At 46.8% G+C, this 27,328-nt stretch overlaps 1 protein-coding gene across 1 annotated transcript in view; it reads left to right on the top strand.

Moving 5' to 3' along the window:
• The window catches only part of WWC3 (WWC family member 3), a 115,774-nt gene that overhangs the window by 45,126 nt on the left and 43,320 nt on the right, over positions 1-27,328 (top strand). Inside the window, exons 4-7 of the mRNA XM_088028878.1 lie at positions 8,795-8,871; positions 9,984-10,063; positions 22,058-22,187; positions 25,018-25,164. Coding sequence (XP_087885004.1) covers positions 8,795-8,871; positions 9,984-10,063; positions 22,058-22,187; positions 25,018-25,164 — 434 coding nt within the window. The remainder of the gene's footprint in view (positions 1-8,794; positions 8,872-9,983; positions 10,064-22,057; positions 22,188-25,017; positions 25,165-27,328) is intronic.

The raw sequence follows: 27,328 nt of genomic DNA, 5'->3' as shown, positions 1-27,328 counted from the left end.
GGTCGTCTTATCTCTTGTTCTTCAAATATCGTTATCTACGAGATTTTTTTTGGTTTTTGGTTTTTGTTTTTAACTATCCGTCAGAATGCAGTGGTCAGCCCAGTGCTAGTTTTTAGAGGCTGGTTTCTTATCTCCAGAGTTTCTTTTCTTATAATGTCTTCCTCTGATTTTGGTATCAGGCCTCAGAGAATGAAATGGGAAGCGTTCCCTTTTCCTCTCTTTTCAGAAAGAGTTTGTGTGGGATTGGTATTTGATAGAACTTGATAGAATTCACCAGAAAAGCCATCTGGACCTTGAGTTCCTTGTGGGAATGTTTGTAACTATAAATTCAGTATCTTTAATAGATACAAGGCTATTCAGATGTTCTGTTTCTTCTTGAATCAATTGTGGTATTTGTGTGTTTCAAAGAATTTCTCTATTTCATCTAATCCAAAAGTCAGTAAACTTTTTTTTAATCAAGGGTTAGATAGCAAATACTTTAGGCTTTGTGGACCATATGGTCTCCGTTGCAACTACTCAACCTGTCTTTATAGTGCAAAAGCAGCTAGGGGCAGTACATAAACCAATGTGCGTGGCTTGCTCTGAGAAAAGTATAAACACAGGTAACAAGCTTGATTCGGCCTGCAGGGAATTTGCCAACTGCAGATCTAAGTTGTCAAGTTTATAAAGCTGTTTGTAGAATTCCCTCACCATTTTCTTAATATCTAGACACTCCAAAGTGGTGTCCTTTCATTCCTGATATTAATAATTTGTGTCTTTTTTTTTTAATCAGCGTGGCTAAACTTTTATTGATTGTATTTATCTTTACAATAAACTGGCTTTTGGGTTTTTTTTTTTTTTTCTTTTCCTGTTCCTTGTCCGTTTCTGTTTTATTGGTTTCTCTTCTTTATTATTTTCTTCCTGCTTCTTAGTTTGGCTTTACTCTGTTCTTCCTTTCCTAGCTTCCTAAAGTAGAAACTTAGATCATTGATTTTAGAGCTTTCTTACTTTCTCACATGACCTCTAAAGGTATGAATTCTTCGTTAAGTGCAACTTTAACTACATGCCACAAATGTTGGTATTTTTTCAGTGATTTCAGAATGGTTTCTCATGTCCTTTGTAGTTTCTTTTTTGACCCAGGGGTTCTTTAAAAGTAAGTTATTGACACTTGTTAAAGATGTCATGCTGTTGATTTCTAATTGAATTCCATTGTGGTCAGAAACTACACATGTAAGATTTCAGTCTTTGGGATTCTACTGAGATGACTTATGGCCCAGCGTATGGTCTCTCTCAGTGGCCTCATAGCGTTAGAAGCCCATGGACTTGGTACCTCCGAGGTTACACCTAGCTGCAGCAGTGGCTTATAACTGTTTCTGAGAGCATAGGGTTAGCGATTTGAAGCCTTTTAGAAAGTGACTTGATAGAAGCTACGTTGAACCATATGAAGTTGTTATTTTTGTAGCTTAAAAAGGGCTGAATATTGGCAGTCTCATATGATTCAACCTAATAGAATGTTTTTTTCCCAGTAGCCTTTAGGGACCATATCTGTCCCCTAGTTGGGTTTGGTTAAGTCTCCAAAGGCTCTCCAGTTGGTTTTTCTAATAAGAATGGAATGGGAGAAAGACGTATCAGAAAAATTTGGCAGGAAGTTCCTTGCCAGTGATTGAAAAAGAAAAATAGCTTCAAGGGAAGATTGCCTACTACCTGTGCCTCCAAGTCTTCGGCTGCAGTGAAGGTGGGGGCTCGGGACCTGAGCCCTTGCGGATGCAGGGGTAGGAGGACCATCGAGCACCCCGTTGGATTCCACACCCAGTCCTGGGGGAAGCAAGAGAGGAGGAGTCCCGGGACAAAGCTGAGCCCGCAGATGAAGAGCACTGAGAACTTGTAGTCCTTTAATGCTGGGACATCCCTCAGCATCAGTGTTTGTATTTCCGTGGGCTTTTCTCTCCCTTGGCATTTGGGCAAGTAGGGAATTGCACTCAGTTATATTCCTTCCTGTGCTCCATAGAATTTAATGACTGCCTAGTGAAAAGGCGATACTCAAGATGCTGTCCTGAGTGGTGCATGAGGAAACCTTTAGTAGAGGAAGCAGATGACTCTGTAGTGTTGACTTGAGATTCTGACACGCTTATCAGAATCCCGACCTGCTAGAAGTGTCTATGTAGGCGCGGTCTCTGCATCCACTTGTGGAAGTGGCCTCGGGGGCCACATTGGGCCTGCCTGTTTTCATAAAGGGCTGGAGATGCCAGTGGATTTTGCCAGGGCCTCTTGGCTCATCTGGGAAAAGACTCAGAATGGAATCTAGAACTTAATCTAAGTGCTTTACCAGGTTGCTGCTGTCCCTGGGGTTCTGACCAAGTTCTTTTCAGCTTGCCATTTAACCTGAACTACCAATTACGATGAGGAAAACTCTTTTAGATGACTCAAAGGAATTCTCTCTGGGCACGCCGGTCTCACACAGCCCAGATTGCTGTCAGGGCTAGTCATCTAAAGCAGGGAGGCGTCTCCGCGCTCTGGTACTGGGAGCAGAGTAACATCTGGACTTATTTCTCATTACTTCCTTCATTGGCAGTGACTTGAAGGGAAAAGAGCCAGTATTCAGTGGGCTAGTGTTATTATCTCTGCATTGTTGGGATTGCAACATTCTGAGGTACATGATGCTATCTTTGTTGTACACAATGATAGAAATGATATTGGGAAGGCTAAGTTACTTCTTCAAGTTTACATACCCAGTAAATGGTAGAACTTGGACTTGAACCGGGACCTGTTTGTGTACGTGGCCTTTGGTGCCTTGTACTGTTTCCTAGACATGGGAGAGGCAGCGCAAAAGAGCTAATCGTGCTTTTGAAACACCTTGCCCTCTCATTGTTCAAGTTATCTGGAAATAAAGACCGATTATAAATGGACAAGTCATCTGGCAATTCTGCAACACTAAAAGGGGCAAATGGAAGGCAGAGCACCATCTGCTTCTTGGCTTTCCTGTGGCCCATGGTAGGATTGCCAAACTATTCATTTAGTTTCCAACAGATACTTATTTAGCACCTGCTGTTGGTAAATACTAAATGTTGGGGACATAGTTTATCCCTAATGGCGGATGGCGGGGAAGAATAAGGCAATGATGGTGAACAGAGGAATGAACTAAAACAGCCATTTTTAATATTGGAGCAGAAGGGTACAGGGGAGGGGGTGGGAGGAGGGGAGGTGCATTTCTCCCACACCCTTCACTGATTTCTCCCCGAGTTCTGGAAATCACCAGAATAAAACTCCATTCACTGGAGAGAAGAGATTTTGTGTCAACATTGGGCCATCTGGTATCTAAGAATATCCAAGCCTTGACCTTTTTTTGTCCCTGAGCAAAACAGATTCAGATGCTGGCTGGATTTGAGCGTACATGTCCCCGTGAGACTAAGAACCCTACTCTGCTTTATTTCTGGGGGCTGCTCGGTAGCCAGGCCTATTTTATGCTCCGTAGAGCATGGGGTGGGAGCTGCTCGGCCGCGGACGCACTCTCTCTGACGCTCAGCCGCTACTTCTCTGCAGCTCTGTGTTGTAGTTTTTTCCTACTTTCTTCATGTGTTGTGTTGTGTTGCTGGCAAAGGCGTTTTATTGAAATTGTCGTAGTGAAGGAATATATTGCAGCCTTCAGGATCGCTACAAAAATTGAAAAGTGAAAGTACTACCTGACAATTGGAGACCTTTGTGTTTCTTGACCTGGGTGGTTACGTTTGTATTTGCTTTGCATTAAGTCATTGTTTTGTACACTTTGCTTCATTAACTTATTAACGTTGCTCATATCTAGAGGTGGAAAGAGCGAAGTCTTTTTCTTTTTTTAAATTTACTTTAAAATTTGTCTCCAGTTGCATGCATTTATTTCATACAGTGAGCGTAATTCTCTCTGGGTGAAGAATGAATTGATTCCTCATCTAGAAGATGATGTCCTGCTTTCTTCATTGTAATGGGTTCTTCTCTTTGCCTTTTCCACTGAATACGTTTGTTATGTCGGAAGCTTTTATTCTGGAGCTAATCGTTCAGTCTTCCTGAGAAACTTCAGCTTCCGGATGCATTCGGATGAAGTACATGACCATTTGCAGGGTAAATTATAGTCTGATCTACAGGTCAGCAAATTACGTATGGCCTCTGGGCTGACTCTTGTTCACTCTGGCTGTTTATAAATAAAGTGTTATTAGAACACTGCCACATCCACTCACTTACCTATTGTCTGTAGTAGCTACAACAGCAGAGTTGAGGAGTTGAGACAGAGACCATGTGGCCCACAACACCAGAAGTATTTACTGTCTGGCCTTCTGCAGAAAAAGTTTCCCAACCCCTGGTCTACACCAATAGCTCCGAACCCTGGCTACAGGGTATAATCTCCAGAGGGGCTTTTAAAAGCTGCTGCCTGGCCCCCACTCCCAGAGATTTTGATCTGATTGGTTTTGGGTGGGACCAGACATTTGTTTGTAAAGCATCCCAGGTGATTCCCAGAGTTGGGAATCCAGGAGTCTAGATTGACTTGTGATGGTCTCTTCCAGCAGCAGGCATATGACTTTGTTATCCTAGCTCCAAGGAACTACCAAAAGTCTGCACCAAAAGTATCTTTGGGTGGTTGGGAGAGTTGGCCTAATCTCCCATGAGAAAGTGCTGACCCACCCTGAATTCCTGGGTTAGGTGGTGGTGAAGCTTGACCTTATCAGTTATCAGTTTTGCCAACATTCTTTCTGAGGCTTTAAGCCCATCCCACAAAGACTGTCTTCCACTGGTTATCCTGGAGAGGGTTTCTCCTCTACTGTCTAGGTTGGGATAATGGCCACAGTTCATCCATTCAACCTTTTGTTTTCCTTCATGCAAGCATGTTGGAGCTGGCAGGAGAAAAATGGATCACGCAGCGTTTTTCGCAGGTTGTTAGTTGGTAAGACTCAGTCTTGAAGGTGATTGCAGAGCATCCGAGTCTGTTGAGAGATAATCCCCTAGTCCGCCCGAGAGAACATTTCTGAGAGAACGCTTGGTTTGAATTTGGTGGCATCTTGTGTTACTTCTCTAGGTCACCTCTGAGTGGGCTTGTTCGATTTTTTTTCTTCCTTTGCTTATGGTGCCTTTAAAAAAACACGTCATGTCCCCTGTTGGCCTGAGTTATTTACATGCGTGCCTTTGTCGCTGCTCTGGTAATTAGTACCTGTCAGCATGGGAACTGTCAGGGCTTGCCGTTCTTTCTGCCAGAGTTCTTTTGGCTTCCTTGAGCACCTCCCTACAGTGCTGATGCCTGGAGGTGCACACCTGGTCCTAAGGAGCGGTCTGCCCAGAGAACGTCTTCGGAGGACTGCTGGTCTTTTGAAGCGTGTCGTGCCCTCAGGTGATCTCAGGTTCTCACAGCACAGAGGAGGCCTGTGTGGAGCAGAGAAACAGGGAGGCAGAGACAGACGGACACACCAGCATACGTGTTTTCCCTTTTCAATATGCCATAAAATCGAAATCCAACGTCAGTACTGGGGTCTGCAGCATCTAAGTGCTAAAAGCACAGGTCACCTTCACCTGTTGGACAGTCGGCCCTGGGGCGCCGGAGGTCCATGCCTTCTCCCGCTGGGAAAGCTGATCTGATTAAAGAATCTTGGGCAGCTGGCCCACAGGAGCCCAAGTTTCAGACAGAAGTCCCTTTTTGACTGATGTAGATCGAGTCACTACAAACCTAGTCTCTGTCAAGTGGGGAAATGTAATCATTGTCTCTCACAAGGATTTTTTTAAAAAAAAGATTTACTTTAGGGAGAGAGAGAGAGAGAGAGAGAGAGAGAGAGAGAGAGAGAGCAAGCGCAGGCGGGGGGTGGGGTGGGACAGTCAGAGGGAGAGAGAGACAGAATCCCAAGCAGGCACCATGCTGAGCACGGAGCCTGATGTGGGGCTCGATCCCACAACCCCGAGACCACGACCGAGCAAAATCAAGAGTCGGATACCCAACCGACTGAGCCACTCAGGCGCCCCACTCTCACACAGATTTTATGAGAATAGATGAAATAAATGTGAAAGGCACCTTCTAATAGCAAGGTCTAATAGTTTACGTTGCTGTGGTCCAGGTAGACCGTAACCTTGGTCTCACATCCCCCAAAGTACTACCATATGCCTGAGTGGACTCCTTAAGCTGTTTAATAGTAGTGCCCACTCTCAAGTCTTCAAGAGAGAAGAAAGCTTTAGAGGTGAAAGTCTGATATTTATCATAAACCTTGAGATTGGAGACATGTCTTAACAGAGACAGATAATTCTTTTTTTAAATGTTGTGGAGCATGTGCCGTGAAAAATGGAGCCTGGAGTCCTGAGGTATTCCTTGGACTCAAGAGATGGGTTACGTTAGACTTACTGGCAGATGTAAGGAACTAAGAGTTTGTCTTTATAGGTTGAATTATATTATTAAAAGTTATGCCAGTCTCCACAACTCTCCTTAGTAGGTGAAGATGAATGCACTCACTGTTTTAGGTACTTGAGTTGCCTTTTCCCTCCTCCCAGTCCTTGAATTTTACAATTTTAGAGACTGTAGCAAAGCTAACATGAATGCTACCTACATAAGTAAAACCTATTCTGTCGTTTAGGATGGTTTCAGCTGTAAGTAACACAAAAGGCTAACCCCCACGGACCCGGACAAAGGACATCTCTTGTCCCATAACTGAATCCTCCGGCAGTGGGCTGGATTCGGCGCTCCGTGAGGCCGTGGCTTATCAGGCTCCCTACCCCTCCAGGACTGGGCACACGCCGAGTCTCCCAGGGGAGAGGGGCGGGCGTACCTGACAAGCTCAGGGTCCTGTGAGTTAGGAAGGAGAACTGGGGGACAGGTTGCTGTGTGCTTGTCCAGCTGTATTCTGTTATTTCAAGTCTCTCTGCTAATTTTCCCTATGAAATTGCGTAGGAGTTTTGTGGTGACGATTTCAGACCGTGGTTACTGCTGTTTAACATTGCAGTTAACTTCCCTGGACTTGGGTGATGGGGTTCCTTTCTACCCCAAATGGGAACAATCCCAGGTGATAACTGTGGGCACTGTCTTCCCCAAATGCAGGGTGACACACAGGGAAGTGAGGAGTCAGCGAGCCCTGGGCTCATTGGCTTCTTATCCGGGTCCAAGTGGAAGTCCCCTCGGCTCGGGTCTGGGAAAGCTTTAAGTCCCAGGAGTTTAATGTGGAGATTTTACAGAAATGATTTCTGACTCTTAAGGGCTTTTGTATAAGGTGTGGCTTTCAGTACTGATCTTAAATGAAGCCAAAGAGTCTGTCAAGATGGAGGCTGTAGGGTTTGGAAATAGTCTTCGTCTGAGAAAGAATTCTATTTTAAAAAATATCTTATTCCATGTCTTCGAGAGATTACGATTCTAAATATAAGAACATTTGGGATAAAGTTGGCAAATGCTTAGCGCCTCCAGATATTTATTTCTAGTAGATTCTAATGGTTTGAAATTTGGACTGATAGGGACTTCAGTAGTAAGTATTTTATAGAACTGTTTTTTAAAAGAGCTGTCCGGATTGCTCAAATTCACTTGGGATGTAGTTCTAGTTGAGGCTATTAAACAATCTTGCTGTGTAAGCCGCTTGATGACTTTGAGCCATCCTCTCTGTTACAAAGGCAGGAAATGATTTTGAGCTAGTTTCTAGCCGTTGGCACCTAGTTGCCTGAATGACAGTCACCCCTCAGTAGCCAGATCAAAGGAGTCAAGGAAAGATGCTGGCGCTGCAGATGGGTCTTCTGAGCACGTGAAGTTACTGTCAGTGACCCGGAGGCAGGTCACACCAGCATGGGGTGGCCGCAGATGAAGACAGGGGAGCACCCCACCAGCTAGGGCAGGGCTAGACCACGTCAGTGCCGCACACAAGCGGACGGCTTCCGCAGCCTAAGAGAGAGGAGACAGAAGCATCAAGAAAAAAGCAATGCAGGGAGGCGAGCGGGGCGGTAGCCACGGGAAGCAGCTGCTAACGGCTCGAGCTGCCGGATCGCTGGCGGGGCTCTTGTCGTCTGGCTGACTGTGCTCGGCACACAGCTCGGCGGCCCTCCGCGTCGCGTTCACCCCCACGTACCGGCTGTTCGTACTCACGATGCTGTGGCTCTTCGGGAGTTGGAGCCCCGCGTGCTGCGCTGTGGAAGGAAGCACTTAGCTGTGTGGTGTGTTCTAGCTAAACACGCAGCACAGCACGCTGCGGGCAGAAAAGCGGCCGTGCGCCGTTGCCGTGTGCCCCGAGTACAGGGCGAGAACAGCTTTTTCTCAAGCCCGCCAGATACTGACACGCTACTACCAAGTCGTCTGTTTGCTTTTATGAGTCTTCAGTAGTTGTTCCCTTCTTAGGTCCAAAATGGTTCATCTGGAGAATACAGATATGACGAAAATAGAAATAAAAGCTTCTGTGATGAAACTGTTGAGAATAACCGCCGTTAGCTTCTGGGTTCTGTCCTTGGTGGCACCTGTGTGTGTACGCATTTGCAAAGGAAGTCCAAATGGATTCATACCGTATGTGCTATTTCTGTAGTAAGAGCAGTTTTCCATACCATAATCAACCCCCCCCCCCCAGCCCCGCCGAGTGTATCTCTGGTTTTTAACCCTAGTAATTTTGCAGTCGAGTTTTGGTTTATCGACAGCCATGTATTTTCTCGTGTGGAATCATGTAGAAAGGCCTCATGAAGAAATCAAACATCCAGATTTGAGGCTGTGAGATGTTAATTCCTTAGGAGCCAGTGCCAACTTGTAAATCGGAGACTTAGAATTAATTATCGATTTTAGAAGTTCCTGTCTATGTGTATTTACTTATTTTAAAGGATCCATTATAAAATAAAATATTTTCCTTCTGTTTAGCCTTCTCTGGATATTCAGCAAATACAAAGTACGACCCATACCAAATTAAAGCAGAAATAGCAAGTCGTCGGGATAGGGTGAGTAAAATGAGTGCTTTCACAACTAGAAGCCCCATATGTATTTTTATGTAATATTGCTTATCATGGTTCACTTAATGGTGGTCAGTGTGTCTAACACTCATATTTTGGTAAGATTTTCAATTTTGTGGATTATTAATTACATTTGGTTTTACTCTTCACTTTTTTCTAAGAGGAGGGGGAAAGTTTCTTTTTGAAACCACAGCCCATCTAACAAAAAATCGCCTGTATCCCTCTGTGTTTTTCAGAAAGCTAGACTCCTCCCACCCAGTTTGGAAAGATTTGGTGACGTTAGGCCCTGATCTCAAAGGACTGCTTCCCTTTATTAGCGGGATGGCAGCCTTGACCTTCGGCAGCTTTGGCAGCTGCCGGTCTTCCCTGGTTGCTATATTCCTAGGGAAATCCTTCCTGCAGTGGCATTTGACCAGACGGTTCTGATGCTCCTTCCCAGTGACACCGGAATTCGTTATGTGCCACCCCGTTTCATCCCTCAGTCCCTTATCTTGGTTGTGTGGGAAGGGGGACATCTTGGAAACGAAGCCGCCTCTTCTGGCATCTCATTCCCGAAACCAGAGTGTCTCAGTGCAGGGGTTCTCAGAATCTAGTGCACCTGAGAAAAACACCTGCGGCGTTGACGAAACACGCGAGCCGCCAGGCCCAGCCCCTGAGTCTTGACACAGGCCTGCAGTGGGTGCTAGAATCTGTTGAAGTAAGCACTCAGGGGATTGACTTTCCCTAGTGGGACAGCGTGCTTTCAGCAGCAGCGCTTCACGTGTGGGATCCAAGTAGTAAGCAGAGGGAAGATGAAACGAGTATTGCGTAGTTTGCTGACTGGAATGTGTAAATCACTACCTTGAGAAAGCAAGCAGTTGCCGGTTCCACAGAGGCAGGAATGTGTCAGTGATCTGGGATTCTTGTATCTAAGGAGACACTCCTTCCAGGATGGCTGCTGTGTATGCGCGAGGATGGAAATTCGTGGAGAGGATAGATGATCCAGTGGGTCGAAAGCCGATCAGGAACTTAGATGACAGTGCTAACAACTGTAGAAGTCATTTTCACCACAGCTTTTTTTGGGGGAAAAAAAAAAAAAAAACCGCGTAATTTGTCTTTAGCTTTCCAGATTAAAACGAGAGCTGACCCAGATGAAGCAAGAACTGCAGTACAAGGAGAAGGGGGTGGAGACCCTGCAAGAGTGAGTTGCCCGTGATCCCGGAAGGGGCGCTTTTCCTGCGACTTCCTCTTGTGCTCACCTGTGTGGTGTCTGCGCATGTGTCCTCAAGCTGTGTGGGCGTTCCCTTTTATGCTTTGATTTATGCTCCTTTTCCCCCAATCCTAAGCCTCAGAATCTTCCTTTTCCTTGAAGATACTCGGGAAATGAGACCTTTATTTTCTATTTATGCGCGTTCTGTGTAGCTGCACTGTCCAAGACACACATGGCTGTTTAAATTTGAACTCCAGTCTTGTTCGTTTTAGCCTCAAAATTGTTTATTCTAGAACTCAAATTTAAATTAATTAAAATGAAATAAAATAAAAAATTTAGAACCCCAGTTACATAGCCACATCTGAAATGCTCGGTTGTCACTGTGGCTAGTGTAGATTTTCTCTACCTTGGCGCAATGGACATTTTGGACCAGATGACTCTTTGTGCATCATGGGATGTTTAGCTCTGACCCCCTGGATGCCAGTAGTACCCTCTCACTTGTGACAGCCACAACTTGCCTCTAGATGTCAAATGTTCCCTGGAGGGCACATGAGCCTCAAGTTGAGAACCACTGGGCTAGTGGCCACTGCCTTGGATAGCACAGATACTCGAACATGCCCATCGTCACAGAACATCCTATTGGACAGTCTGGTCTATAGGTCTTCTTCCTGTTGGCATCTTTACAGTTAGAACTTTTTCCCTACTAAGAGTCTGGGGTTGAATTTCTTTTTTGTGAGCTACATTAAGTCAGCAAATTCAGTGAACAAAAGTTATTTTACAAATGGTGATCTTATTCTTACAAAAGAATCGATTTTCTTTTTTCTTTTTTAAGATTTTATTTTATTTATTTGAGAGAGAGAGGGAGTGAGAGAGAGACAGCACAAGAGGGGGTAGGGTCAGAGGGAGAAGCAGACTCCCTGCCGAGCAGGGAGCCCGATGCGGGACTCGATCCCGGGACTCCGGGATCATGACCTGAGCCGAAGGCAGTCGCTGAACCAACTGATCCACCCAGGCGGCCAAGAATTGATTTTCTCGAGCCATACCACCCTGAACGTGCCCGATCTCGTCTGATCTCGAAAGCTAAGCAGGGTCGGACCTGGTTAGTACTTGGATGAGAAAGGGTATCATGTGCTTGTCGGTTGGTCGAGAGTCCGTTCTCTCTGGATTCAGAGCCTGGCTTCACTTGCCGAACTTGAGCATGCGCTTCATGAAACCTTCTGTGTCTACTTTTCTCATCAGTCAGTGGGGATGGTTTTAGCTAGGGCTGCTATGACAGAATCCCAGAGACCGGGGGGCTTAAACAGCAGACATTGACTTCTCACAGTTCTGGAGGCTAGAAGTCCAAAATCAAGGCACTGGCAAATTTGGTATCTGGCGGGGGCCTGCTTCCTGCCTCCTGGCCCTTTCTTTACGTGCTGCTGGTGGGGAGCTCCGGTCTCCGGTGTCTCTTCCTTTTAAAGACACTCGCCCTGTCATGAGGACCCCACTCTCATGACCTCATCTCACTCTCATTGCCCCCCCCCAAAAGGCTCCCTCTCCATATACCATCACATTGGGAGGTAGGGCTCACCTTGTGAACTGTGGGGGGCCAGGCCCCTTCAGTCCAGGGCAGCGATCATTGGGCCGAATTGTCCGGAGGGCAGCACCAGAGCTTGCTCTAGTCAGCCTTCAGCAAGTGGCCGGGGTCCGTGTGGTTAGTCTTCTCGGGAAGGGTGGGCAGCATGCCACTCTCTTGAATCCTGTGTGCAGATGCAACACAGTGTGCCACATGTGACCAAAGTATTGCTCTTTATAGGGAAGTGATAGAAGAATGTCAGTGTTTGACAGGCATAATTATCTCAGCCTCATATAAAGGGTAATTACCGGGCATGTCAAACCCTGTTGTTTAATACTAGGTTGAGATTCACTTTCTTAATCATCCAGGATTGTTTTGGTTGATGATTTGTTTGCCCATTTTTATTTCAGGGCTTATCTGTAGGCACCAAGGGAGTCACAATAGAAAGGGGAGCTGGGTCCTGCCGAGGGGCACTTGGACTTGGCTCTCTCTGGCCCTGAGACCTAACCGTGCCCTCTGCAGGTCCCGCCACATGGTGGATTTTGGTAATCCCGTCCACATACTTAGTGTGACCTGGAGTCTTTTAACCCTACCGTCAGCTTTTTGCTTTTCTGCCATTATCCAGCGGTGTGCGTGCACGTGCGTGTGCTCGCGCACTTTCGCCTGTGATTTCAGTCCATGACGGGGGTTCCTGTAACTAGTCCTGGTCAGTACAGCTTCTTTAAAAAGTTTTGCTTAGGCAAAGCAATCTTCGTTTTCAGTATCGGCTACTGGTTTTGTTGCTCATCTTGTCCATCTGCTCCGGTGCTTCCCAGCGCACCGGTACGTGTCCTGTAATTTTACCCCCATGGCCAGCCTGCCTCCAGGTGCTCAGATGCCTGCTAGGCTATGTCCGTGTGTGCTGTGGCCACACTTCCCCGTGTCACTTCTGCTAAAGGGCCAGATATGAAGTAAGCAGAAGCAAATCACTTAATTTGGGTGGTCTTCTAAAGTTACTAGGGCTGTCTGCTTGAATCGGAGATTGATTCCATCCTTTCCTTTGGCCACACAGTAGCTTTCTCTCATTACCAGGGAGAGCGGACACTTCCTAGGGTCTCCAGATCATATGACGTAACTGAATGCTAGGCATCGTGCGGGCTGCACATTCCGGGTAGGCCCTTTCTCCCTTGTAGAAGCTCTGGGGAAGGTGATGGAGGTTTGGGGCGGTTCAGGAACACTGTGAAGCCACACAGGACCCCCGAGCCTCAGAGGGGAGCCCGGCCCAGCACCTTTCCCTGCCTGCTCTGGCTTCAGTAACAAGATTGCTTGGGCCCGGGGCCCGTCCCTTTGGCCTCTGCCACTCTGGCCATGGCCGTTTCCTTCCCTGAACATAGAGGGTCTCCCGCCCCGGCAACTGAAGGCTGGGGGCTAGAAAAGCCAAGGTGCTGGGGCTCAGGGGGCCGAGGAAACCCCTTGCCCTCGACAGCTCTAGGAAGTCAGTTCATCATCATCGTTTGTAGTGGAACAAATTTCAAGAAGAGGCAGAGGCGGCCTTGGTTTGTCCAGGTTTATGGGATGGGAGGCAGCCAGTGCAGGGAGAGCTTTGACCGGACCCCTGCAGGGGTAAACGTGTCCCTGCCCAGGGGACCATTCTCCCTCGCTGCCAGAGCCTGTGGGGATGCCCGCCCTCCCCGGGGGAGGCCGAGGAGTGGCATGGGAGAAGGTTCTGGACCCAGCCTTGGGCCTGGGGGACTCACTGAAGCTTTCCAGCTAGAGCTGCCCCGAGAGGCAGTGTTTAACCGGCTGTTTAACTGTATGTGCTCACTCTGTCCTCCCAGGAAGGAGACAAAACAGGGGCACATAAGCCATGCTTAAAATTCTTGGCCAGTAAAAAATAATCTCGTAACCTTCCCCTGAATTGCACAGGCTGTGTAGGAGACGAAAACGGCCTCATTATTTTTCTGGTATTGAAGACTGCCTCTTAATGCTTCCATCAAATCATGCCAGCTTGGTGGTATTATTGAGAAATTTTGAAAACCTTCTGTGAGCATTGATAATGTGATTACCCTACGCCTACTGTAAAATCCTAACTCTAAGCACAGGTAATACCTGAGCCGTGGTACAGAAAAGGGCTTCTTGGATGTTATTACCAATGTTGATTTAGGGCAGAGACCCTAGATTTTCCTCCAGAAAATTTTCTGCTGTTCTTGCTTCCCAGAATATCCAGGATATTCTTTTCCAGAGCACCTCGCCAGGAGTTTAGCCACTTACAACATTTTAAACTCTTACTTGTTTATCTTGGTGAACTTTCCTGGCTAGCAAGGAAATCCATCATTATGCTTGGGTCCAAGTGAAGGAAAAAGAACCTTTTGTATTTTTTTTTTTTTTAAGGTCTGTGTATGTTGTTAATTTTTGTAAATGGGAGCTGGCCATGAACACAGTTTCTGGGTTAATGATAGAATAGGTACGTGTGTGTGTGTGTATGTGTGTAATAGATGTAAACTTTTAATGATGGAAAATGCCAAACATACACAAAAGTAGAAAGAATGGTAGCATGGAGCCCTGCTGTGCCCTTCACCCCACTTCACCCACCAGCCACACGGGGGCCAGTCGTGTTTTGTCTGTCAGCCCGTCGCCTCCCCCAAAGCCTTCCTGCTTTATTGAGGCGAATCCCAGAATCATTTTGAATCCACAAATAGCTCTTCTAAAGTTAGGGATCCCTTTCGAAAACATAGCTATAACGCCTGTGCCCCACTTAATAGTCATCTCTTAACATCATCCCTTCTCCAGCAAGTTTTCCCATTTCTCCGGCGCGTTTGGGTCCAGCTGCGGATGAGGCCCGCACAGTATGTTTGGTTGGTGTGTCTCTGAATTTCCACTCCCCTGTCCTTTTTTTCCCCCCCCTTTCTGACAACTTACTTGTTGAGGAAACCAATTTGCTCTTCCTATAGAATTTCCCTGATACTGGGTTTTGCCGCTTCACTGCATATTTCACATGTTCCTCCGGCCCCCGCTCCTTATGCAGACTAGTGCAGTTAGTTCGAGAGGCTTGATCTGATTTGAGCTCAAGTTCTTTTTCTATTCTTTTTTGGGGGCAAAGTCTCTTTCGTAGCCGGTGGTTGGTGGTACGTCCATCGGGAGCTGCAGACTCTCCGGTTGTCTCTTGCTGTGACGTGGAGAGTTTCAGTGGATCCTGGCGTGGTCAGCCTCATCCATCCATTCACAACGATGCCCATCAGCTTTTACACCCGATGCTGTGCACGTGTACAAATGAAAGAGCTCAGGATGAGTTCCCAAAAGTGGGTTTGCTGGGTCAAAGGGTAAATGCATCGGTTGTATTTAGGAGATGTTGCCAAATCCCCCTCTCTAGGGGTTGTGCCCTGTTGCCTTCCTACCACTAACAGAGGAGTTTCTCTTCCCACGGCCGTGCCGACAGAATGTGTTATCACGCTTTTGCATTTTTGCCAGTCTCATAGGTGAGAGATGGTATCTCAGTGTAGTTGTAATTTACATTTCTCTTGAGGCCCTTTATAAAAGTCTTCAGAAAATAGGAGCAGCATTTTTGAGTACAAAAGTCTTTAGAAAAATCGATCTTTTGCAGTGAAAATGCTGCTGGGCTGCGCTGCCTTCAAGTTTCTGAAGGTTGTTTGGAAAAATGATCTTAATGTAACTTGTTAGCAACCTCCAGGGGCAAAGGCGGAGGGCTCAGGAGCAGGATGTGCGCAGTTTCCCAAATGGGTGATGCACAAGAATGTGCTGAGTGTGCCAATAGGTGTGGGAGATTTCCCTCTCTAGTTATTCTAGATCTCCTGGAGATACAGAATGCACCTCGTGTTAGATTTGGAGTTGTCCCGCAGCCAGAAAGCTCATTTAACATTGCTTCACCCTGAGTTTCCCACGCTTACGTGCCACTGAAGCCTCTTTCCACCAGGACACCTGTACGGTCCCCGCGTGCTGGTGTGATGGCCCAGAGCACTCTGGGAAGGGGGCACCATCCTGCCCACCTTCTTAGCAACCGTTGGTGCCACACCTGGCCCCCGTTCCCTTCCCGCAGCTTCTGCCATTGTCTCTGTTTCGGTAGCTCACTATTCTCATGCTGTAGTCATGGGGACTCTTACGGTGTCTCCTGTGCTTACGGCTCCCTGGGGCTTTCACTTAGAATACAGTCCCCAGTACAGAGTGATTTGAACCCTGTCCGGACCTTGTTTCCCCCGGCATCAGCCCCGCTCACCTGCGTCCGCCCCCGGCCACCCTGTGGCTCTCCCCACTGGAACGTGTAGCTCCCTGTGCCTGGGACACTCTTTCTCCCAAAGTCCACACACCTGTTCCCTCCCTGCTGTAGTTTTCTGCACAAATGGTGTCTCACCAAGATCCTCACTTAAGCAATGGCTCTAAAAAGGACCCCGTTCCGTCACACTCTGTCCTGGAAACTGGATTCCTTTTCCTTAAAGCACTGATCGCTGCCTGTCCTAGTGATATACTCTGTCTCCTTGACTAGCATACCACCGCCCGAGAAGAAGGACTTCACTTTGTTCCCTGCACGGTCCTCAGGACACAGACGGCTGCAGGCAGAGGGCAGGGCCGAGTGGCACGCAGGGATGCTGCCCTGGGTGCTGTGCCGAGTGGCTAAGGTTGCGGCTCGTGGCTGTGTGGTCCATGGCACTGTTGGACACTGGCATCCTCTGGGGGAGGGCCTGGGCTGCCCCGTACCACGGCGGGGTGGAGGGGTCTGTAAATCGGCCCTGTTGTCTTCTTACTAACTGCCCTCCAGCACTTTTTCCCTTCTACATATTGTGCTCCATTGTGTTTTAAGAAATCCTGTTCCTTGTTGCTGCTATTCAGATCCCAGAAAGGGGTGTTCGCTAGATGTTCCGATATCCAGTTTCCATGCGGCACTCTCTTCGCCATGAGGTCAGCCTTTGTGCTTCGAGCCTCGTAGTTGCTTGCTGAACCTCTTCCCTTTTCGGGTGGTACGAATAAAGCAAAACCCGTGTGTCTCCTACAACAAGAGCGGCGGCTACCCTCTCCTGAGCATTCTCGACTAGAATGCTGCACTATGAGAGACTGAGATTAGCGGCTTCTGTCCGAGGGGATTCCGGGTTTTCAGAAGAGAGTGGGATTGCTCACAGTTGGAACAGGCTTAGACCGACAGTATCCTGTGAACCTAGCACGTCAGGTGCGGCCCGTGTGCAGCCCCTGCTCTACGCCGCTAACTGTACAGCGTACGCTGGGGGTGGAAACAAAACGAGCATTGGTCCTGCTTGTGGGACAGGTCTGCTGCCCTGCACAGGACCTGCTGTTGCTAGAAAGCTGCCGGAAGCTGTCTGAGGTGCATTCAAGGCCGCCTGCCAGAGCTGGGGATGTAAAAGGTAGAGGTGTAACAAAACTTCTCATTCTTTTGGGTTGTAATGTGTGGTATTAACATGGAATATCTCTAGAGGCCTGCTAGCCCTTTCCTTCACGCTGTGGGTTTACGAAGCCATTTGGTTTGGGGCGCCCGGGTGGCTCAGCTGGTTAAGTGTCTGATTCTTGATTTCGGCTCAGGTCACCATCTCAGGGTCATGGGATCGAACCCCATGTCGTCGGGCTCCACACTCAGTGGGGGGGGGGTCTGCTTCTCTTCCTCTCCCTCTGCTTCCCCCCACACTTGCACACATGCTCTCTCACGTGCACTCTCTCTCTCAAATAAATGGATAAATGTGAAAAAAATAAAATAAAGAAGCCATTTGGTTTTACTTTTGCCAGTACAGTTCCCTTGACATCTTAACTTGAACAACAAATACGGAGACTTCAGGGCAGCAGGAGGTCGGGGTTGATTAACAGCTTTAAGCTGCCTTCTCAGTGCACTCCTATCGTCACGTGAAGCTGCACCTTCTCCTCTCCTCTCTAACCATCCTTTCAAAAGCAGACTACAAAGAGCATCAGTTTACTTCGGGACATTTGACGGGCCGTGTGGGTGGCCTTTGGGTTTGACGCAGTGTGAGTTTGGAGGCCTTGACTTTGAGTGTATTGCTAACCCAGTGAGGAAGACGATGAGTGCCGGTGTGAGGGGCCTCGCCGTGAACCCCACCCTGTGCCTCTTCCTGGCTCTCTGACTTCGAGCAAGTCACCTAATCTCCCGGAAGCTGCCGCAAGATGTTGAGGAGTGAAAAGCAAAGACTGGTCTGTGTACTGGATTTTTTTTTTTACACTGTGCCTTCATCCACTCGGGCTGCTATAACCAAATACCACAGACTGGGTGGCTTATAAACAATAGAAATTTATTTCTCACAGTTCTGGAGGCTGGAAGTGCAAGATCGAGGTGCCAGCGTGGTCGGGTTCTGTGTCTGCTGAGAGCCAGCTTCCCAGCTCCTAAATAGCCATCTTCTTGCTCTGTCCTCACATGATGGGAGCGGCAGGGAACTCTGGGGGATCTCTTTTATAGGAGCACTGATCCCGTTCACGGGGGCTTCTCCCTCACGACCTGATTACCTCCCAGAGGCCCCACCACCGAACACCATCACACTGGGAGTTAGGATCCCAGCGTGTAACCAGTGGGAGGGAGGGTGGAGGAGGGAGCCTAAACATTCAGATCATAGCACATTGCATAATAACATATGTTTTTATTAGTACCACCTTGCATCGAGCGGTTATTGCTTTTCTACCATTTTATTTCAGATGTATAAATACTCACTTGGGCTCTTAATTAAAATTAAGAAAAGACTGTTCTTTTGGCAGTCACAGATGTTACTATTTTCTTTATGAAATGGAATATACTGGTATTTTAGAAAATCCCGAATCACTGACCACATCCTCTGAATTTGACCAAAGTTCTAGAGGGGGGAATTTGAGCAAAGGGAGAACACTCCCAAAGAAATGAATTTTGCAGATGTAAAGGAAGGGGTTTCCTACTCTTTGAAGTTTTTATTAGATGAAGATTTATCATAGTTGAAAATTGGAAGTGGTGTGAATTCTGTGAAACATTGCTTGTCCCTATAAAAGCATACGGGCCCAACCTTGGCCACTGTGAGCAGGGGCACGCCTACGGTATCAAGGGGCTTCTCTGCGCTTGATGAGCCAGTACAGACTTGAGAATTGGGGGAGGTGGGTTTGAACCCTGGCAGCTCTGCCAGATCTTAGCTTGTCATCTTGGGCCACTTAGTTCATCTCTCTGAGGCTCAGGTGTTTTATTATAAAATCCGAGAAGGTTATGCTTATCCCATAAAGCTGTTGAGAGGATTCCAGGAGGTGACAAATGCAAAGCATGCAGCCAGACCCTGGCACCTAGTAGGTGCTTGATGCATCGAACTATTTTAATATATGCTTTATACCCTATAATTATATAACAAATAATATATGCTATATAAAATGTCTGTATAAGGTTATATTTGCACAATATAGAATAATCCTTTTGTATGATTATGTACTCTTATATAATAATATACAATATTATTAACATAATATATAATGTATACTTATATAATAATAATATATAACTGTTTTTAAATAACAGTATTCTTGCGATGCCTGGGTGGCTCAGTCGTTAAGCATCTGCCTTTGGCTCAGGTCATGATCCCAGGGTCCTGCGATCGAGCCCTGCACTGGGCTCCCTGCTCGGCGGGAAGCCTGCCTCTCCCTCTCCCACTCCCCCTGCTTGTGTTCCCTCTCTCGCTGTCTCTCTCTGTCAAATAAATAAGTAAAATCTTTAAAAAATATAAATAAATAACAGTATTCTCTCTGAAATACTAGGACTTCAAGAAGATCATGTTCCCTAGTAGCTTTCACACTTTTTTTAAACACTGGAATCTTTTTCCCTTTCCGTTCCTGCAAAGGACATCTGCGCATCTCAGACATCTCCTGTCTGAGATGGAGCAAAGAGGAGGTGCTTGCTGAAGCAGGGGTGAGGGTCCCCAAGCCCAGACAGGCTCTCCCTTTAGCTGCTCCTGCTCTCCACACCAAGACACCCTCAGAACAGAGTGGAAACAGCTGTTCTAGGCCAATCTGCTTTCTCTTCGAGGTCTCAGAGCCACTTGGGTAGAGCTCAGAGTGCAGGTCCGTGGCCTTGACGTTGAACTCTCGTTCTCCGAGTTGCTCTGCAGTGTCTGCGGTGGGATGAATTACGGGGCTGCTGATCCCCCTCCCTGAGGGGACTTGGGGCCTAATCATAGAACCTGGTGCCTTGACAGGCTGCTGACCCCATCCCTGGGTTTACTGGTGGCCACACTTAGGCTTTATCGCTACTAAAAGCCATAAGGAAGTCACAACACTTAAGTATAAAGCTGGGGCTGACATGCGTAGCGGCTTGCATCACAGCCTTGACACTGGCTGTGTGTGTCTGTACTTCTGTGGCTGTTTGATTAGCTTTGATTTTCAAGCAATTGAAAAAGTTTTGTTCTATGTAGTGGAGTTTCATTTCTCCATATGGGTGTCAGTGTCAGATGATGATCTATTTGCTGTACTTGTTGGAGCAGTAGACCTGGTTAGCAGAGGGGCTGATCATTGACTGTTAGAGAGAAATTCGATTTCTCTGGCCCCAGGTTTTTTGTCTGAGAATGATGTAACCCTTTTCTACCGACTTCATCAGCCTTTGTGGGTTGTTGGCTGTGACATTAAATGAGATGTATTGGAAAGCCTTTTATGAGAAGATGACTACAGGGAGACATTATTATGTGAATGAGTCTAAATTTTCTCTGCAAGAAAAGTTGGGCCACTTCTTTGGCTGATGTGCTATGAGACGGATGACCTTCTATTTCTGCCTTCCGTTAGAGACTCTTGGTTCTCTGTAAAACAGCTAAAAAGGGAAAACACGTGGCCCGGCCATGTTGGGATGTAGGGGTGTCACCCTGGAATGTGTGGGGACCCATGATGCGCCTGCATCCACTCCACGGGAGAGGACTCACCACCAGTTTTCATAAATATATCTTTTGTAGCTGATGCAGTCACAGAGATGCTCTTGAGCCCTGAGGCCTGACTCCAGAGGGTAGGAATGGGTTCCTGCGTGTTTTATTTGTCCTTCTCTTATTCCAAGGTCTGGGGTTAGAGTACCAGAGTTGATGAATTCTTTACTTTGTCTCCCATGAGTACGCAGATTCAGCATTGTCCTGACAATCAGACTAATCACCGAAAACATTACATGCCAGACGCCCTCCCAAGTAAGCCTTCTCCTGACATTTTCTCATTAAATGGGGGAATCATTAAACTGAGGTGTAAAGAGTTGAAGGGACTTGCCCAGGGTCCCGCTGTACCGCTGGAGTGTCACTGGTACTCACCAGCCTGCCAGGATGCTTTCGTGAGTGGAAAATCAGGGAGTTTGGGCTGGCCGCTAAAGATCCAGATTCCCCGGTCACAGTTTAGCCCCAGGACCCGTGTAATGGCGGAGCTGGAATCTGAAAGGCCTGCTAATGGCTTTCCAGAGAAGGAGTTCATGCCATTTCTGGACCAAAGTATTTCAAACCTCCTTAGCCCGGAGGGCTTCCAACGCTCACGACCTAGGTAGGGGAGGTGAGACAAAGGGTGTGCTGTAGGAGGCCGCCTGCTCTGTGAGGGCTGGAGGCAGGCCTTGGTTTGGTCAGCACTCCGCTTCCACCACCCACACCAGGCCTTGTGTGCACAGGGGCGGACTGGCCGGAAGGAGAGACGGAGGGAGGGAGGAAGTTTGGATGGATGGAAGGAAGGATGAATGGATGTTTGGATTGAAGGAAAGAATTGAAGAGGTGCATGGTAGGGGGAGATAGAGAGAAATTAGAACCGGAATGAGATAAAAGAAAGATAGAGGAGACATAGAGTTTGCAGTTTTATATGAGGCATCATTATTGCATTGTTCACAACTTCTTGCTGTTTCCCATGTGTTCGTGCACACAGATGTCATTCATATTTTTTTTTTTAAGATTTTATTTATTCATTTGCGAGAGACAGAGAGAGAACAAGCAGCAGGGGGAGAGGCAGAGGGAGAGGGAGAAGCAGACTCCCCACCGAGCAGGGAGCCCGATGCGGGACTTGATCCCAGGACCCTGGGATCACGACCTGAGCCGAAGGCAGATGCCCAACCATCTGAGCCACCCAGGCGCCCTCGTATGTTTTATTTAATAGACATTTTTGACCACTAACCCAGATGCGGGGGATAAACAAATATGAGATGATCCTCCTCTCAGAGAGGAGTTTAAAATCTCAGGAAGTTACTTAAGCCACTCTTGGTTGCCTAATCGTTACTAGAGGTCGTGGGAATCCTGATTCGCAAGTCCTCACCTGCATTGGATGTTCCTGGAGCAAAGGAAGTCGTCCACCGGTCAAGTCTCATCTCTGCGTATATACTCACAAGCCAGGAAGGTTTTATGGGATCTTTATTTTTCTTTGCCGAAGCAATGTGTTTAACTGTTTCCCACCTTTCTATAAAGCTTCTGAGTTTTTCATTGTTGTTCCGTGTATTGTTAGGCTCTCGCATGGAATGACTCTGATTTTTCTTTTTTAACCAGGATTGATCGTAAGATGTCAAGTGCTCACACCAACTACAAACTGGATGAGGCCCAGGCGATAATGAGTGAGCTCCGGACCATCAAGAAAGCCATTTGCACTGGCGAGAAGGAGAGGCGGGACCTGATGCAGGTAGGGGCCTGGCACTCTTCACATCCCGTGTCCGTCCGTCTGCCTGCCTGCGTGTCCATCTGTCTGTTAACATTTTAGGAAAATATGTGTTTACAGTATATATTATGTATTTGTTATGTATACAGCTCATATATATTTTAAAACATGTGTCCCTGCCATATGTGTATATATTTCTGCATATGTGTATTAAAATATTTGAAAGTATGGGTGTTAGTTTCCTAGGGCTGCCATGACAAAGTACCACAAGCTGGTAGAGAACCACTGAAATCGATTCTCTCAGAGTCTGGAGGCCAGGAGTTCACAGACAAGGTGCTGGCAGCGCCACGCTCTCTCTGATGGCGCTAGGGGCGGACCCTTCCTCGCCTCTTCCAGCTTCTGGGAGCTGCTGCCGATCCTTGGCATTCTTTGGCTTGTAGATGCCCTGCTCTAATCTCTGCCATGTCGTCACATGGTGTTCTCCCTGGGTCTCTGTGTCTACATTTTCTCTTATAAGGATGCCAACCACTGGATTCGAACCCAGTCTAATTCAGTATGACCTCACCTTAACTTGATTCCACCTGCAAGGACCCTCTTTCCAAATAAGCTCACATTCACCGATTCTTAGGACTTGAACAGATCATTGGGGAGGACACAGTTTAAGCCGTAACGACGGGTGATACAGATTGTTCAATAATCAAAACAACTTAAAAGGTCTGTGATGAGAAGTCTTGCTACCACCCCATTCTGTCCTGCCCTGTAACTACTTTTATTAGCTTCTTGTATACCCTGCCAGCATTTTTGCAGACACAGGAGAGGGTGAGCACATGTTCAGCTGCGCCCACAGAAAGCTAGGGCTGTGCCTGCCGCTGTTCTGCCCCGGCTTCCTCACGGGACAGTAACACCCCGTCCCCTTTTCTGGATCTGTGCACAAGCTACTTCATTCCTTGGTATGGCTGCGTGGATAGATTTTAGTTATATGGCTGGGATCGTTGGAGCTTTATACTGCTTTATTTTTTTGTCCCTTGAACTTCTGTAGATTTTCTTGTACTTAGAAAAAGCTTGAGTTTTTGCAGATGGATGCCCACTGGTCTTTCTGCCTGGTCCTGGGGTGCATTCAGATGTTTCTGTTACGGCTTTCATTTTTTTGCTCAACACACTGAGTGCCTGGCAGGCGTGTGTCTGGATTCTGCAGAATGTAAGGATAGAAGCACGTCTGAAGCAGAGCTCGGACTTGTGGGCCAGATGAGACAGGTGCACACTTGCACGGCAGCGCTCCCGAAGGTCAAGGATTCAGGAGACTTGTGGAGTGTCCCCACAGTGGTCATTCAATTGCCCCTTACTGGGCCCTACCCCAGGCCTGCTAGATTAGGCTCTGGAGATGTGACCCACCAACCTGTATTTTCAGGTGCTCTCCCAGGTCATGAGAGGTACATGGTGGCAGGAACAGCTCCCGCCATTGCCTGGGGCCTCTGAGTGCAGCATTGGACGAGGTGCCGTGTGGACCTGCCGCATCTAATCGAAGCCCCACCCCCAGGGGTGGACCACGTGGTATTCCATCATCGGGCCTTGGAGACCTTGCCCCAGGACGTTGAGCTCATTTCTCTGCCCCGGCCTTTCCCGGTGTGCCGAGCTGGGGCAAGCCGCCCACTTGCCTCAGGTGGGTTCCCCACCACAGAGGTGGAGATGGAATTTCTGTAAGAAACTTCAGACCCCAGCATCCTCTCTGAGAAGCTCCAGGGAGAGGCCTGGGCAACATCCTGTCTAGCAAAAGGAAAGAAGTTGTTCTGTCTGTCTTTTATGACCTTAACAATATTGGCCCATTCCAGCATGCCTTCGTCTGGATCCAGAGCCCCCCGCTACACGTGTCACGCTGCACCTGCGCGTTCTGGTGTCTGCTGGAGAGAAATACATTCAAAAGTCTTCTAAAAAATTGGAGAAAAATCTCATTTCTTTTTGGCCTCCCCCTAAAGGAGTTACGTACACCAGAAGACATAGTTGCTCTAGTTTTTGGCAAACTAACATCTGTATGAGATGACTCTTGACCATGTAGAATTATGACTGAAAAATCAGGTTATATAAATATGTAAACCTCATCTGGGAGTGGTTTTCCTTCTGTGTGGTTTATTAAAATCTCAAGGCAACATTCATCTCTGTCAGACTCATTTATTGATACAACATTTTGGACGGCAGTGCTCCCCCCCCCCATTTTATTGAGGTACAATTGACAGGTAAAATTTTATAAATGTAAGGTGTACAACCTGGTGATTTGATAGACACATGTAAGGTGGAATGATTACTAACACATCCATCACCTCACATGGGTACCTTGTTTTTTGTGTGTGTGATGAAAACTTTTAAGATCTACTTTCTTAGCAGCTTTCAGATACACAACACAATATTGCTAAGTATAGTGCTGTGCATTCCAGCCCCGCAACTTACTCATCTTATAACCCGAAGTCTGTGCCCTCTGACCCCTCAGCCCCTGGCGACCACCATACCACTCTGTTTCTCTGAGTTTGGCTTTTTTGGAGGGAATGCTTGTTTTTTTCTTTAGGAAACAGAAAGGTTTAAAAAAAACAGTAAAAATGGTACCACAGTTGTTCCCTACTATTATCTATTATTCTCATGCTGCCAGGAGGACTCCGTCACTGTCTGATTTAGATGACTGTGCATTGGATTAAAGGTGCAGGTGGTGAGGGTCCTGTCTTTTACGTCTCACGGGAATGGGACGCAGGGCGGGCCAGCTCCCCGGTGCTGACGCGGCCGCCCTGGAGCCGATGACATGACTGCTTCTAAAGGGAAGAGAAGCATTACCACCTCTGCCCAAGTAACTCGTTGCCTTCTCTTGCAGAGCCTGGCCAAGCTGACCGATGGCTTCAAGAACAGCTTTTCTCTTAGCGACCCTCCGCAAGAGTTCCCTCACAATCCAGGTGTGCTTGGCGATTCTTTACCTCAACAGTTCTGTGATGCTGGGTCTCAGACTGACATCATTGGAGAGGTATGCCAAGAATGGGGGGCGGGGGGGGGGCGCCGAGAGCCGAGTGTGCCCAGAGAGAAAAGAGCTGCTTTCGTGTTGCCATCACTCATTTGTTTGACTTTGCCACTTTCTCTTCAGAAATGTTTTGGCTTTTGTGCCATTAAGTTTGAAGGAAAAATCCAGCTGTGAAGATTCCATGGCATGGAAGACAATTGAATTGCTTAGTACCTCTGTCCTTGTGATTTGGATTCTTTAAAACAACAGAATCCTTCTGAGAGTTGAGTTTAGATGTGTTCTTTTTTTTTTTTTTTAAGATTTATTTATTTTAGAGAGAGAGAGAGAAAGAGAGTGTGAGGAGGGGAGGAGCAGAGGGAGATGGAGAAACTTAAGCAGACTCCACACTGAGCATGGAGCCTGACCTGGGGCTCGATCCCATGGCCCTGAGATCATGACCTGAGCCAAAATCAAGAGTTGGACGCTTAAAGGACTGAGCTACCCAGGCACCCCAACATAGGACATTTGAGAGCAGGGATCAGCTAACTTTTTATGTAAAGGTCCAGATAGTAAATATTTTAGGCCTTTGCAGGCCATGCAGTCTCTGCTATAACTGCCTAACTGTGTTGTTATAGTGCAAAAGCCGCCGTAGGCAATATGTGAACAAATGGACAGAACTGTGTTCCAATAAAACTTTATTTAACAGGACTGGATTTGGCCTGTGGGGGTCATAGTTTACTGATCTTTGACTTAGACCAGTGATTTTCAGAGGCTTTGTGTCTGTTTCACCCTTAGGTTATACTTTGGTGCTATTTCTTATTCTAAAAGAATGTCAGGAAATTGAATTGAATCAAAATTAATTTTGCTTGGAACTTGGAAGAATTTCATAATGCCCCTTTTGATAATTACTGAAGCCTTGAGTTAGCTATAAAAACAAAGTTGGCAGTCATCATCTGAAGTAGGGTAGTGAATGCTTAAAGACACTACTGTTATAATGTTATTGAGTGAAATTTATTACAAAAGGAAAACAAATGAAAAAAAGATGGCTTCTTTTTCTTAGGGCTTATTAAGTAAAGAGGAGACATCAATGGAATGTGGAATGTCCTCCCCAGAATTAAGTAGAGAAAAAGGAAAAAACCATTGACAAAAAACTCTGGGTTTTAAATAATTAGCTAATATTTTGAAATTTGGATAAATAGTATCTCTTTGAGTATAATATGGTAAATAATGACTCTTTTGGTCTTGGACGTTCTGAAACAGTCCTGTTTTCAGTTGTCACTCTCAAAGGTGCATTTAGACATTTTTGTTTGGTTTTTTACACTTAGACATTTTTGACCAGGCGATTTTGGTTTAAAGAATATGGTCCCCATCTATATAACACACAGAGAAGAATCTGTAAGTCAGAGATGTCTGCCATTTTTGCCTAAAGATTTTTGGCATGCAGGAAGGAAAGAAGTGTAAGACTCATTGAATTCCATGAATAATTTATTGCTGTTATCATAGGTTTCAACTAGGTTGAGAGAAACAGGTAAGATCAAAGGTTCTCTAATGATCTAGGTAAGGCTTTCTAAAGATGTCAGGTGCAGAGTGGTTGGTTATGCTGTTGCAGTAACTTGAGCCACAAATTGTCATGTTTGTGAGGTTACTGGGGCCGGCCTTGGGTTGACAGCTTCATGGCTGTTATCTTGTTAGTTGTTTCCATATCTGTTTGATAGGTGAGGGGTTCGAGGTGCCAAGTCACCGGAGGTCATGTAGCCAGGGAGAGGCAGGCCTGCCTGGGTTTGAATCAACATCTCTGATGCCTAAACCCCTGTGCTTTCTACTACCTCATGCAGTTGTTAAAAAAAAAAAAAAAAAAAAAAAGCATATTGAAGGGCTGAACTGGATTAGTTGGCTATTGCTGCCTAAGAAATTACTCCAAAACCTAGCATCTTAAAACAGCACACTTTTATTATCTCAGACCTATAATGTAGCTCAGGAGTCTGGCAGGGCCTTCTGCTTCAGGGGCTCTCCTGAAACTGCAAGCAAGGTGTCACCCAGGGCTGCAGTCTCGTCTGAGGACTCGACTGGGGAAGGGGCCACTCTGAAGCTCACGTGACTGTTGGCAGGATTCACTTCCTCATAGGTTGTTGGACTCAGGGCTCTGTCTCATTACCATACAGACCTCTCCAGCACAGTAGCTTGCTTCATC

This window comes from Eumetopias jubatus, unplaced genomic scaffold (genome assembly GCF_037043125.1).
Source record: "Eumetopias jubatus isolate StellerSeaLion01/CBP00866 unplaced genomic scaffold, mEumJub1_p1.0 scaffold_11, whole genome shotgun sequence".
Lineage (NCBI taxonomy): Eukaryota > Metazoa > Chordata > Mammalia > Carnivora > Otariidae > Eumetopias > Eumetopias jubatus.
The sequence above is the reverse complement of the archived record's forward strand: the minus strand, read 5'-3'. Positions and strand labels throughout refer to the sequence as shown.